Source organism: Corythoichthys intestinalis, chromosome 15 (assembly GCF_030265065.1).
Source record: "Corythoichthys intestinalis isolate RoL2023-P3 chromosome 15, ASM3026506v1, whole genome shotgun sequence".
Taxonomy (NCBI): Eukaryota; Metazoa; Chordata; class Actinopteri; order Syngnathiformes; family Syngnathidae; genus Corythoichthys; species Corythoichthys intestinalis.
Window position 1 is genome coordinate 35,099,769 of NC_080409.1, and position 15,357 is coordinate 35,115,125.

Consider the following 15,357-nt stretch of genomic DNA (forward strand, 5'->3'; position numbering starts at 1 on the left):
ATATCACCTTAACTGACAATTCGGTTGGTTTTAAATCAGTATTGATGAGCTAGGTTAAACATTAAAATCAACTTTTAAAGAGTTTGCGCGTCCAATAATTCAAACCCCGCCTCTTTTGCGTAATTCCTACTCACCATTGGTGCCGTGAACGTCAATCAAATATCTTCCGTTCAATCGTTTCGCGCTTTCTTTTTTGACAGGAAGTGTTTTTAACCAATGGAGATCATATATTAAGCTAAATGGTAATGGTAGCGGCAGCGTAAGTAACTAGCGGCCATCTTGCGTCGGAGAACTTCTTTCGTGGGCTTCAGTACAGTGACGGAAAAATGACCAATTAAAGCCACTAAAATACTTTTAATTCGCTGAATTATTAACAGATTTAAAACCACTTAGGTTGATAATTAACTTTATTGACGTGGGTATGATTATAATTATAAATTACGTTAGCGGTAAATTTGCTGCACTTCTAACATTTACGAAAAACCAAGACGCTTGAACATGAATTGGAACTGAGCAATAATTTCAAACTAAACGCTCTTTTGACTTTAATGTTATGATAAGCGACTGTCTCTGACGCAAAATGGCCGACAAGTTACGACGCCCGTCTACATTCTCTTACAGCGTGTGTCTGACATCTAGCCTTATGTTTACTATCTATCATTTTAGCTACCCTAACTCACATACGGAAGTTCGAAGGCATTTGGAGGTACGTTATTTATCAAATATGTCATTATTAATTGTATTGTTATTTTAAATACTGTAGAACTGTACAATTGCCGAATGGCTGTCATGTTCTATTTTAAAATGTTGCTGTTATTTTACGTTTTTGTTACTTTGTATGGTCATTTGGTCATTGAATGCAAATTACTATATGTTGCGGATAGAATTTACGATTAAAAAAAAAACACATAGCCTGACATGAATCATGAGTCATTTCATTTATTAAAGTTAATTATTAAAAATAATCTTTTGGTTTCGCTTCAAGTCATAGTTGACTATGACTTGAAGGGAAACCAAAAATGTGATGTGGATCATCAGTGATCAATATTTGCTCCATTATCATGCTAAAATTTGCATATTTACTGTAATTTATGGACTATAAGGCGTACTTCACTATAAGCTGCACCCACAAAAATTTAACAAGAAAACCATTCATTTATTAGGAATCATAAGACACACTGGAAAGACTACAGTTGTCATGACACTATATTTTCAATTGGATATTGGTACTAAAAAATACTTGAAACTTGATACCATTTTCGATACCACATGAATAAAAACAAAACAAAACAGAATAAACTTTTTTTTTTTTTTTTTTTTTAAATAAACACCAAATAGATTGGACATCTAGCTAGCGTCGTCACCATTAAGTTTATCACTAGTACTTGTCCAATCCATTTCAATTGTGAGGGTGGCAGCAAATGAACGAATTTCAATGCCAACCCTGCCGCTTCAAATGGATTTGGTGTCTAGTGCCACAATAGGAACGAATGAGTTAACAAGGAAAATGCAAAAAAATATCCTCCATTACTATCAAGCGTAATGTTTATTCAAATTTACCCCATGATTGCAAATTTCAGGTTACCTGTGGTCATGCCAAATCAATTAACCGAGTATCAATACTTTTGCAATCAAGTATCGTATCCAGATACAACATTTCAGTATCAATAGTTTGATACTTTTGGACACTCTTGACAAGCACTGTAAAGACATACAGCTCATCGGCCTGCAAAAATCCATACACATTATAAGCCGCAGGGTTCAAAGTGGAGGAAAAAAGTAGTGGCTTATAGTCCAAAAATTACAGTCAATACTTTGAGCAACTCACTTATATACTGTAGAGACCTAATGATGCCATTGGTTGTTATCCATTTATTCATCTTCTGTGCCGCTTATCCTATCCCTTCTAATTGTTTATAGAGAGAAATTAAGAAAGGGAGGGATTAAGAAAATTCTTGCTGGAAATTGATCAAGATTGGCGGGAATGATGAAAGCGGCATTCGTCCTGTTGGCCGTTTATGTGTCAGTGCCTCTCATCATCTACCTGTTCCCTTGGACTTTGGCCTATGCCATCTTTGCTCACTTGTGTGAGTACAATATTGTAGTAAGTTCATGTATATTAGCGATTAGCTGAAGTTAGCTTTCAATCAAGATGAATTGTCAGTCACATTGGTTACTACTGGGGCTGCCGTGATTCGTCGACAAATTGACAATCAATCAATTACCAATTAATTGAAAAGTTTTTTGATCGTCGAGTAACCGTTAGGACATCGCCGACGTAAAAATCGTAAATGCCTTTGGTGATTAATAGCCATCAACGTAACTGTTTGCGGCTGCCCTTGTCACCTCAAGTTTGTCATTTTTTGACTTTGCTAACATAAGCGGATTTTATGGGGGTGCCAGGCCCCCCCTGGTGTCCGAAAACTGTCATTGCATGTAATTGACTTTCCTATGTATATATAAGTTTAAAAGCAATGAAACTGCAACAAAAATGAATGAAATGAACCAAAAAAATATTTTTATAATGGGTCAAAATTCTTTTTTGAGCACCTTAGACGGTCATTTGCTTTGCAAATAATTTAAAAAAAAAATTTTTTTTGAAAAAAAAAAATAAAAGTTTTTTTAAAAGATTTTTTTCTTTGATCGAAAATATTCTTTTTTTATTGAAGCAACTTTTTGGGGGATTGAATGATTTAGACACAAATGTCCTAATCATAATATGGCCCAAACACAAAAAGGATTGCTTCAATCAAAAAAACTTTTTCAATGGAAGATTAAGTGTTCAAATGCAAAATTTTCAATCAGAAATATTTTTTTGCATTTAGCTTTTTCTATGATTGAAATTTTTCTTTTTTTTTGTTTTTTTTTGTTTGAAGTGATTTTCTTTTTTAAAATCCATATTTTTTTGAAGCAACTTCTTTTTTGACTGAAAAATAAAAACAAAAATGTCCTAGCCAAAATGTGTCCCAAAAACAAATCAATCTTACTTCAATCAAAAAAGTTGCTTCAATCAAAAAAAATCAAAAGCTTTCACATGCATTTTTAAATTTTTTGAGATTCAAATTTATTTTTGCATTCAAGCACATTTTTGGGGGGTTGAAAATATATGTTTTAATTGAAGCAACTTTTTTTTTTAATTGAAGCAACTTTTTTTTTTTTTAATAATAAAGACACAAATCTACCTCCATATGGCTCTGCCCAGGGGATACAATTTTTCACTTGGGTAACTACATTGGCACGAAAACGGCGGGCGTACCATATTCAATGGATGACGATCTTGGCGAAAAGTATTGCCTAAGCAGCCGGATTTAGAATTCCCTTCAAGAATGATTGGAAACAAAAAACGCTCATTGTCAACTTATTATTATCATTATTCTTGTGAGTTAATTTTATTGCTGACACTGCGTTTCAGGGTCACCAACATGTTGTGCCCACCCCTGCCCCAAAAGTCAAGCTCCGCCTATGATTGCTAAACTTGTGCATTATTTTGTAGTGAAGCTTCCATATTTCGTGGAGCTCAACCATCCCGAATACATCCTAAACCACACGTGCAACTTCTACCTGGACCCGGAAGAGGGCGTTCGTGTGGGCATATGGTAGCATACATCATCGTCGGCATTTATCCAGAGTGGAAAAAAATGCTTGGTGTCTTGAGAGTATTTTTGTCTCCCCAAGGCACACGCTCCCTGCCAGCCAATGGGACGAGGCGGAGGGGAGGGGCCCCGAGTGGTACCGCAGCGCGCTGGGAGATGGAAGTCCTATTATCATCTACCTCCATGGCAACGTCGGCACCAGGTTAACACATTCACTGCCATTGACAGGGATAGACTCTTAATCCATTTGGACTGGGATGGATGGTATTAAAACGATTGTGTTTAATGTCATTGATGGCAGCAGACACCCAGTTCTTTTTGACTAGAAAGGGCTTGCAGTGATGGAATGAATTTTTAAAATTTAATTTAAAAAAAAAAAGTTAATAAAACTTATGTACTGCTTTGTTATCTTTGGCATTGCTAATTTAAAAATGTAGAAAATTGAAACATTTTATATATATATATTTTTTTTTAATAGATGAAAAACAATACAGTGATCCCTCGTTTTTCGCGGTTAATGCGGACCAGAACCTGCTGCGATAAGTGAAAAACCGCGAGGTAGAGCCCCCTACACTAATTTTTTTTTTTGAGTGTGTTCAATGTATTTATTCAGATTTAGCATTGGAAAGAGATACATATAAAGCATGTTTTTTTTACTTATAGTGCCCTCCATATTTATTTTTTAATTCAAATAATATGGGACCTTAATGGAAAAAAAGAGAAAAATCCAACCTTCAATACAAGTGCATTTATTCTGTGGGGTAAAAATCCCACATAAAGAAATAATTATTTGACATCAAATAATGTGTGTCACAATTATTAGCACCCCTGGTGTTAATACTTTGTACAACCCCCTTTTGCCAACAAAACAAGGTCTGGGGACTGAGATGGCCATGGGAGGAGCTTGATTTTGACCCATCCCCATACTTCACAGTGGGTATGAGGTGCTTTTCAGCACGCTGAAGTATGGGGGTGGGTCAGTGATGCTGTGGGGCTATTTCGCTTCCAAAGGCCCTGGGAACCTTGTTAGGGTGCATGGCATCATGAATGCTTTGAAATACCAGGACATTTTAAATCAAAATCTGTTGCCCTCTGCCCGAAAGCTGAAGATGGGTCGTCACTGGGTCTTTCAGCAAGACAATGACCCTAAACATATGGCCAAATCTACACAGAAATGGTTCACCAGACACAAAATCAAGCTCCTCCCATGGCCATCTCAGTCCCCAGACCTTGTTTTGTTGGCAAAAGGGGGTTGTAAAAAGTATTTAAAATGTATGTTAGTTCTAAAACATGGCATAGAATATATTATTTTGCTACATACTGTTACTTTTGGGCTTTTTTAAAGTACCAGCCATATGCCCACTTTGTTAAAAATATCACTCAAAAACGGTACAGAAACAAACGAAGGTGAGATTTGGATTCAGGATCAGATTTTTTTGTTGACCAGCGTTATGTGAGGGTGGCCCTGAAATCTGTTTTTGTTATTTTCAGGGCCAAAGACCACAGGGTGCAACTGGTAAAGGTTAGTTTTCCAGATACGGTATTTCACATTTTTCTGATAGTTCTCATATTTGGATGAAATTTTGCAGATTTTAAGTAGCGCAGGCTTTCACATCTTGTCTCTGGACTACAGAGGTGCGCTCACTGTATTTTTTTTCTTGTTCGACTCAATTTATAGAGCTTTATAGAGTTTCTCTGTGCCATCCCGACATAGGCTTCGGCGACTCGACGGGGAAACCCAGTGAACATGGGGTGACAGCAGACGCACTCCATTTGTATAGATGGGTGAAGCAGCATAGTGAGGGGTCCTTGGTGTGTCTGTGGGGGCACTCGCTCGGCTCCGGGTAGGTTTATTCTCCCAAATGATGTAAGGCCGATTATTTTTGCAGTTTGTTGACTAATCGGTTCATAACATTGTCATGATTTACCCTTTATATTACAGAAGTAAGGGTGTTTTTGCTGTATTGTGCTGTTTTATTGAAATATTTAAAAAAAAAAAAAAAAAAAAATGGAAATGGATGAGAGGATATTTACATTTTTTCTTTTTTGTTGATTTAAAATATATCTTTTTAAATTGCATTTAAGAAAGTAAAAAATATGCTATATTCTACTTATTGTTTTTCTCATTAAAAATGTTTTGTTTTTTTTAAATAACTACACATTTAAAATAATTAAAAATTGACAAAAAGAAAACACTATTTTTTTCTTCTGTTTTTTTTTTTTAATTTAAAATACATTTTTAAAAATTCCAATTAAAAAATATGTATAAAGATCATCAAGGACAGCTTTTCCCTTTTTCCTCTATTTGAAATATACATATAATTCTAAAATTAATTTTACAAGATAAGTAGTAAAAACATTTTTAAAGATTGTTGTATGGAATTTTTAAAAATAAGTTAAAAAGTCATATTTACTGTATTTCTTTTGATTTAAATGTAAAAATTACATTTTAAGAATATAAATTTTTAAAAGTTAAATTTAAAATAGTAGAAGAAAAGAAACATTTCAAACATTTAATGAATTCATAATTGGGGCAATATTTACTCTTTATTCCTTCCCTGCAATTGACGGTGATAGACACCCAATCCATTTGGACTGGGAGATCTGGCATCAAGTAGCCACTGAGTTAAGAGGCTGAAAAAAAAAGAATTTCAGTAAATGATTCATCAACTATCAAAATAGTTGTCGAATAACTTGATAATCATATAGTTGTCGAACATGTCACGGAGGCAGTGAATGTAGACAAGTTCTTCCTCTTTTTTGCCGCATAATTGCTTTCCAAACGTTTTACACATACAGTGGGGTAAATAAGTATTTAGTCAACCACTAATTGTGCAAGTTCTCCCACTTGAAAATATTAGAGAGGCCTGTAATTGTTAACATGGGTAAACCTCAACAATGAGAGACGGAATGTGGAAAAAAAACCACAGAAAATCACATTGTTTGATTTTTAAAGAATTTATTTGCAAATCATGGTGGAAAATAAGTATTTGGTCAATACCAAAAGTTCATCTCAATACTTTGTTATGTACCCTTTGTTGGCAATAACGGTGGCCAAACGTTTTCTGTAACTCTTCACAAGCTTTTCACACAATGTTCCTGGTATTTTGGCCCATTCCTCCATGCAGATCTCCTCTAGAGCCCCGTGGCGTCAAAATGATAACAAGAACGGTGAGCAAAAATCCCAGAACCACAAGGGGGCACCTAGTGAATGACCTACAGACAGCTGAGACCACAGTAACAAAGGCTGCTATCAGTAACACAATGCGTCGCCAGGGACTCAAATCCTGCACTGCCAGACGTGTCCCCCTGCAGAAGAAAGTACACGTCCAGTCCCATCTGCGGTTCACTAGGGAGCATTTGGATGATCCAGAAGAGGACTGGGAGAATGTGTTATGGTCAGATGAAACCAAAATAGAACTTTTTGGTAGAAACACAGGTTCTCGTGTTTGGAGGAAAAAGAATACTGAATTGCACTATACCCACTGTGAAGCATGGGGGTGGAAACATCATGCTTTGGGGCTGTTTTTCTGTGAAGGGCCTGGACGACTGATCTGTGTAAAGGAAAGAATGAATGGGGCCATGTATCGAGAGATTTTGAGTGGAAAATCTCCTTCCATCAGCAAGGGCATTGAAGATGTGAGGTGGCTGGGTCTTTCAGCATTACAATGATCCCAAACACACAGCCAGGGCAACAAAGGAGTGGCTTCGTAGAAAGCATTTCAAGGTCCTGGAGTGGCCTAGCCAGTCTCCAGATCTCAACCCCATAGAAAATCTGTGGAGGGAGTTGAAAGTCCGTGTCGCCCAACGACAGCCCCAAAACATCACTGCTCTAGAGGGGATCTGGATGAAGGAATGGGCCAAAATACCAGCAACAGTGTGTAAAGCTTGTGAAGAGTTACAGAAAACATTTGGCCTCCGTTATTGCCAACAAAGGGTACATAACAAAGTATTGAGACGAACTTTTGGTATTGACCAAATACTTATTTTCCACCATGATTTGCAAATAAATTCTTTAAAAATCAAACAATGTGATTTTGTTTTTTTTTTCTCCACATTCTGTCTCTCATGGTTGAGGTTTAGCCATGTTGATAATTACAGGCCTCTCTAATATTTTCAAGTGGGAGAACTTGCACAATTAGTGGTTGACTAAATACTTATTTGCCCCACTGTAAGTACCACCGTCAATATTTTTTTCTACCAGGGTCCGCAGTGGATGCCCTAATTCTTGAGGCTCCGTTCACAAATATCGGAGAGGTACTCATCAACTTTCCTTTGGCCAAGGTGAGACAACTTGAGGTTTGTTTATGGTGTTTTTTGCCTGTGTCAAAATCCTTTCTGGTGTGGCACAGCTCTACACATTCTGGCCAGGCTTTGAACTCTTCCTGTGGGACACTTTGGAGAAAAACAAGCTCCTGTTTGCAAATGAAAACAAGTGAGTTGACTAATGAATTGACTTCATTCAGGAAAAGGAGAGTCCAGTGTATCTGCATCAATGCTTGTCATTTGCAACTACCGTATTTTCCAGACTAGAAGCTGCTACTTTTTTCCCGCTGTTTCTATTAGGGGTGTGCCATCTTGGGAACCCCACGATTCGATTTGATTACGATTCAGGGTTCTACGATTCGATTATTGAACGATGTTCCCGGTATTGACGATGATCGCGATCATCACGATTATCGATGCATCGTACATTACTAATTAATACAGTAGCCAAACAAATTTATGTTCATTATTTATTATTTATTTGAAATATCCTAATGATTCAACAGGAACGATGGAAACATGCCCATACAAAAAAAGCTGCCCTCAAGCGGCTTGATTTTTAAATTTTTTTTTTTTTACAAGAAAGTGTAAAAATATTAACCATTAACCATTCTCTCAACAATACAATAAAATTTACACAGGTGGACTGAATTCCACATTTTTATGGAAACAAAGTGTCTTTAGAAATAAGACTTTTTTTAACCAATATACTTTGTTTTTACCGATTTCTGTACTATTTCGCATGTTTGTAGTGTTACCGCTGTTCTTAATCATGGTTTTACACATTCTGCATATGAAATACACGTTAGCTAATTAGCTTAGCGCTAACTATTAACATCTCAAAAACAACAACAATAAAGGCTAAACAGTACAAAAGGGGTTCGTGTACTCACTTCTTATAGATGCACACGGGTCTTAGCAACACACTCAGGATATTTTTCAATTGAAATGCCTTAAAACTACTGCTGAACATCTAAAAGACAAGGAGCAACAAACTGTCTCTCTTCCCCTCTTGTTGTAAAAAATAACTAATAACAAAAAGCGGGTCGCACTTCTGTTGCTGCCTGTCTCATACACACATTTATTTTCCAGTCTTTTAAAAAGGAGTAAATCTCTGTCAGGAACCGGCAGCATCCAGACGTGTATTGAATTATGTTCTGCTAGAGCGGCTGCCATAAAGTTATGAGGGAAAATCGTCATTTTTGAACCTTTATGATTCGTAATTGAATCATCAAGTGTCGAATCGAGATGCATGTAAGAATCGATTTTTTGGAACTCCTCTAGTTTCTATCCTGCGGCTTGTATAGGGAAGCAGTTTATTTATGGATCAGCCGCTACAATAGCTCCGATAAAGCTTGCCAGACACTCGTCAGACTTAATCAAGAACTCAGGATTTTATAGATGAAAATGGCTCCATCTGATACTGTAAGCTGCCCCAAAAGGACCACTTTAAATGGATGGGCATCCACTATTTGGTATGACAAGAAAGCCCACAAACAGTTTGCTGAAGACATGTCAACAAAGCACATGGATTACTGGAACCATGTCCTATAGTCTGATGAGACAGGCGGGCTTTCTTGTGTACCGAGGCTTCCTCCTTGGGTGACAGCCATGCACACCAATTTGATGTAGAGTGCCGCGTAGGGTGTGAGCACTAACAGGCTGACCCCCCACCGCTTCAATCTCTGCAGCAATGCTGACAGCACTCCTGTAATGGGTCACATGACATTTTGGAGGGAAAATGACAAGCAGTACTCAATTTGGACATTTAGGGATGTACGTTTTTCAAAGGGGTATACTCACTTTTGTTGCCAGGGGTTTAGATATTAAAGGCTATATTTTGAGTTATTTTGAGGGGAAAATAAATTAACCCTATTATATAGGCTGCGCACAGTCTACTTTTCATTGTGTCAAAGTGCCATTTTGATAGTGTTGTCCCATGAAAAGATATACTTAAATATTTGCAGAAATGCGAGGGGTGTATTATGGTGGAAAACACGGACAAGGGTGAGAAAGCAGTTTCTGCTCATGCACCCCTCTTTAAAATAAACTGCTGTATTTTAAGCCAAAAGAACTGTTGTGCTTGATAGAACTATATGTCTATTTGCTGCCATAGCAGTTTCATGGTGCAGTAAGCCCCCGAACTATTTTTAATTTGTCCGTTTCATCCTGGAGACCCCCACTTACAGACACCTCGCAACCGCTTTTGTTTCAACCCAGCCATGAAAAGAAGCTAAGTAATTATATTTATTATTCGAAATGTCTGTCATTTTTAGCTTTGAATCATTAATTGATGTCCAATATTTCATTAAAAAAAAAAAAAAAAAAAAACGACTTTAAAAAATTCACTCGCATATCTTAAACTTTAAAGAAATTACGTCACAATGAAAAAAATGGTGTCTGTAAATAGGACACGGTTATCTTCCTCATAAGTATCGCTTCATTGTTTTTTGTTTTTTTTTTACCTGTCGCATTGTCCCCGATATGTTAGATGATAAATAATCAATCCAAAGGAAAAAAAAAAACTTTTAAAAGAGTAAGCATATAAAAAAGAAAATCTCGACCACTCCTTGATGTCTGTGATTTCTGTATCCCGACCCTTCTTATATTACCATGTTTCACCCATAAAATCCCCCCAAAATACGGCTGTGACCATTCACAGCTGTGTCTTGACACTCGGTGATACTGCTACATGGAGTTTTTGGATCGAAAAGAGGTAGGTACGCAATAATATCTCGCTAAAATCATGGCGTCTTGAATTATGCTCTCGCGTGCTCTCACCTCCAGTTAGGATTTTGGCGTTTAAATTTTTTATAAGCTCTCCAATGATGTATCACACATGCATATTGGACAATTTTGAAATTTGGCCAAATTGGGGGTCTCAGAGCAGAAATTCAAGTCACCTGAGTGTTTTCCGCCATATATATATATGCTAATTAAATCCCCCAAAAATCAATGATTAATCAATCATCAAAATACTCATGGAAGCCCTAGCACCTATCAGAGTAAAAAAAAATATCGGAAAGCATCCCGCAATATTATCAATTTCTGTCGCCGTCATTGGGAGCCAATTTTATGTTAAAAATGTCTCAAATCACTAATCAAATTAGTTGTCCATTAATTGTGGCAGCCCTATACCAAACTTGAGTTTTCTTGTTCAGTTTAAAGGTCCTGACATGCCCACTGCTCATTCTGCACGCTGAGGACGATGACATAGTTCCATATGACATGGGTCAGAAGGTAAAAAGACTGACCCGTTTTGCATTCAAGTGTAGATGAGCAGCCTCTTCATTTCCCTTCCAGCTGCACCAAATAGCGGCACGCACGCTTAGAGAGAAAGAAGTTCCGCTGGAAATGATCTCCTACCCGGCCAGTCGCCAATTGTCCCACAGTGACATCTACTTGGATCCCGACCTGGCCAAGTCAGTGAGGTGACGGCATATCTTTTGATACGGAGTCCTTGTGTGAAAATACCACAGAGGGTAATGTTCTTTCCACTCTTGTTTACAGGGATTTTCTGCAGAAGCTGCAAAGATAGCGTAACTTAACACATTAGTGTCTGCAGGGCTGTCAAACTCATCGCAGATATGATTTCCTTCAGAGGGACTGGGCCGCTTTAACAAGGGTAGCAACAGGTACAATTGTAACAAGCCAACTCCTGGAGCAGAGGCCCTAGCCCAACCCACCAAAATAAAGTTGTAATTTTTTCTCTTGTATGTTTCACTTTGTATCCCCACCAACCTCCCAGCTGATGAGACGGTCAATTATAAAGATTTCGGTTTGCCAAAATGGAAAGATTTAAAATGAAAACTACTTAGTACAAAACAGAAGGAAGAAAATGCTTTACAGTTCATAGAAGGACACAAGGTCAGGCTAGCGCTTATGCTAGCCCATTGGTAGACAACACATGAGTGGCACGGTGATGTAGGTGCTTCAGCAGTGCAATTCATTGAGAGTAGTATCACAAGACAGCTGGATTATATAGAAATAATTTTTAAAAATGCAAAATTTGCAGCAAGACTCAATGAGTGAAGTCGTAAAACAGAGGGATTCTATAATAGCACACTGTGGCTTATTAGCATTGTGCTTGATGATGTTGAGTTTTAAGTTAAAGGCACCATCGCCAGTAGCAGTGTAAGGGGTGGAGCCATAGGGGCACTGGCCTCACCTCTAATTTGAATGGCCTTGAAGTCAACCTGTTCCCATTTTAGCACAAAGCATGTTAAAGTGCCTCTGACAGCGGAAAAAAAAAAAATCAAATAGCATTATTATTCAGGGTTTCCCCTACATATAAACAATTGTGGCGCACCGCCATACCAAAATAAAAGCCGCCACGACTTGCAAAAGAGATGTATATGTTTTTAAAAGCCGTTTCAAACTAGCAGCAGCCTAGTGTGAAGGGTTCAGCAGCAACCTATTCATTGAGTTTTGTAAGGTCCGTAACTAACCGCGTCCCCCTTAAGAGACGAGCTGTGACATAGAAGGAAACGAGAAGGAAAACATGCAACATAGCGATTGCATATCGCGGCAACCCGCTGTTATTATATAATGTTATTGTTTCTCTTTATTATTGTTGCCACAATAAAGTGGGTAAGCCAATACCGACTCCTTCTTCCCCCAATCTGGGGCATTACAGTATTTTGGATGGGTGAGCGGTGGACAGAACAGCAAATTTGAATGAATTTGCACTGAGAGACGGGTCCCAAAATAGAGCCGTATTTAATAGCAGCGGGGCAGGCATACTTACTGTAAATCTGTGCTATCAGGCTGTTATGGTGGACGGATATACGCATCACGGCTGACAAAACCTTGATAAATGCACTTTTTAGGGCCCGAGCACCAACCGGTGCCACGGCCCTTATTGTTCTGCAAAGGATTATCATTTATTATTTTCTTTGTTCTTTGTTATGGTTCTTCCAGGAAAAAAATGTGAAAAAAAAAAATCTCATTTGTCATGCTATGACGCAATTTTGCCGCGGCACGATGGTGAGGCTGTCTGACTCCGATGCAGCCCACCACCACATCTTAAAAAAATCCTAGGGGAAACACTGTTATTGGAATTAAAATCATATTTTGAGACGATTAGACTATATACAACAATTTGGAAAAGCGCAGATGACGAGAAATGAGTCTTTAAATCTGCCGTTCAGCCCCTCCTGTCATTATAGCGCTCTGGCGCCGCCATCTCGCCGATGACGTCAGCCGGGTCACGATTTCAGGCAGATTTAGCATAGAGCCCAATAGAAGAGGAAACATTTTCCAGCGATCCTGGTTCAAGTGTGGATTTTTTTAAACATTATTGTCGATCCAGAGGAAGTATGTGACATACAGCCATTTAGGTTTGAGCCATTTTTGGAAGAAGAGGAAGATTTGGAATTAGAAAACAGCGACAGAGATGACACTGAGCCCAACTCCCAGGATGACCACAGCAAACTGGGCAAGACTGCATGGTGAGTAGCCGAAAATTAAAACTGTTTGTATATATTCTGTTTTATTCACATATGTCTGTTCATTTTATACAGCAAGATATTTTATATACTATAAGCCACCACCCACCAAATCTGCCACGAAAACGACATTTGTAAGCCGCAGCTGTCCTCACTGTATTATGGGATATTTACACTAAAAGATATTAACCAGTAACACCTTATTTGACAGAGGCATCATACGACTGTCATAATACCAAAGAACCACCATGAAGCTTCGAGCCAATTGGCTGCAAAGCTTCACTGCTTCAAGAAACTTCCATTTGGCCATCACTGCTCCCTTGGGGGAGACAGTCAACCTCTGCTGCCACCTGCTGTCAACAGTTGTCCAACATGCCTCCTAGCATGCATTGCAGCGCCACAGATATAAATAGCAATCAAAATTCATGTCCTGTGCTAATTATTTCTTCAGTTGCTGTCCCAGTTGTTTCATTGATTGCTAGTTATGGTATTTGGTAACTTTATTTTGACAGTGGTGCCATAAAATTGTCATTAGACAATCGTAATTATGACATGACACTGTCATAAGCATTTATGAATGATTATAGCAGATATCTTTTAGTGTTATATGACAAATTATCTCACTTTTGAATGGATGTAAAAGATCCAAGCTGGACATAGTGACATAATTTGCAGGATGACAAATCAACATTCAGTAGTGCCCATGATTGTGTCATAATTAAGACGGTCTTATGACATTTATGACACCGCTGTCAAATAAAGTCTTACCTATTAACCCAAATAAATCAACAATTAAGCTGCACTGGACTATAAGCCGCAGGATTCAAAATGAAGGAAAAAAGTAGCGGCTGATATTCTGAAAATTACGGTATATTAGGGTTTTCTGGGCACCTGGGAACATTACATTTTTCTTACAAGGAGTCTTTCACTACTCAAGCCATTTTTTGCATTTAAACTTAAAATTTCATACTGTGCAGTGATGCCCACCATAGACGAGTGCGTTTGCTGTGGTGAACAGGAGCGAGTCCAAGATGGCGGGGGCTGGGGTCCAGTGTATCACCGAGCACCCTTGATTTCAGCCAGTCTGCCTGAACATAGTTCTTCAGACTGCTATGCCTACAGGCAGCACTATGTGGACCTGTCAGGAAATGAGAACATACTGTAGGTCTTCAGACAGCTTACTATGCCTACAGGCAGGACTATATGGACCAGTTAGGAAACGAGTATGTGTCATAAATATATGTACACCGAACAGTGTCATAAACCAACCTTATTTGTGATTTCCAGTCACTTAGTCCACAAATTAGGAATGTCTCGCAAATTACAATTTAAAATAATGGTTGGCATTACTGTACTGGTTTTTCGTTGGAAAGGGAAATGATAGACTACTGCAACTAACAAACTGTAGAGGAAACAACTTGGTGACTGTTGGGGCTAATGCCTCGCTGGCAGAGGACTTAAATCACTTTTTTGCCCGCTTTGAGGCTGGAAGGCCCCCAGCAGTCACATCACAACCGCCAGTAACAGTACACTGATACTTCAGGAACATCAAGTAAGAGGGGTGCTGAAATCTGTGCACCCCAGGAAGGCAACTGGTCCAGATGGAGTACCAGGGACTGTGCTGACCAGCTGACAGGGGTCTTCACCACACTATTCAACCATTCCGTGTCACAGGCCACAGTTTCACCCTGCCTCAAAACCTCCACCATCATCCCAATCTTTTTAACACTTTTTAACTTGGTTAAACTATGAACCTGCACATTACTTGGAGCAGTTTTCTATTTATAGATTTTTTAAAAAAATTTAAATTCATATTCTATTTTGCACAAATTAAGCTAAAATTAGGACAGCATTGCGCTATTTCCATGATGTACATATTTCAGTCTAAGTAAGCTATAATTATGCACTTATAGCTCTAGAGCATATATTTTTATATTTTATTTATCAAATACATGTTTAGACTGGAGTTCCACGTCCAGTTTCGTTGTTCACAATATTCTGTTGTTGACAATGACAATAAAGACTTATTGTATTCTATTCTACCAGCCTGT

At 38.1% G+C, this 15,357-nt stretch overlaps 1 protein-coding gene across 1 annotated transcript; it reads left to right on the plus strand.

Annotated features, from left to right (window-relative positions):
• The first annotated feature begins 655 nt into the window (after positions 1 to 655).
• LOC130930709 (lysophosphatidylserine lipase ABHD12-like) lies at positions 656 to 11,606 on the plus strand. Its single transcript, XM_057858753.1, has 13 exons — positions 656 to 706; positions 1,921 to 2,087; positions 3,494 to 3,596; positions 3,676 to 3,795; positions 5,085 to 5,115; positions 5,183 to 5,228; positions 5,308 to 5,437; positions 5,536 to 5,543; positions 7,798 to 7,877; positions 7,946 to 8,028; positions 11,021 to 11,099; positions 11,163 to 11,290; positions 11,370 to 11,606. The coding sequence occupies exons 2-13, from the start codon at positions 1,985 to 1,987 to the stop codon at positions 11,395 to 11,397; spliced, it is 939 nt and encodes a 312-aa protein (XP_057714736.1). The 5' UTR covers positions 656 to 706; positions 1,921 to 1,984; the 3' UTR covers positions 11,398 to 11,606.
• Positions 11,607 to 15,357: the final 3,751 nt, after the last annotated feature.

Excerpts from the sequence above, each read along its gene's own strand:
- LOC130930709 (XM_057858753.1), top strand. The coding sequence starts at position 1,985 with ATGATGAAAGCGGCATTCGTCCTGTTGGCCGTTTATGTGTCAGTGCCT. Across the intron at positions 7,878-7,945 it reads TCAACTTTCCTTTGGCCAAG|CTCTACACATTCTGGCCAGG; the intron begins GTGAGACAACTT and ends GGTGTGGCACAG. Across the intron at positions 11,291-11,369 it reads GACCTGGCCAAGTCAGTGAG|GGATTTTCTGCAGAAGCTGC; the intron begins GTGACGGCATAT and ends TCTTGTTTACAG.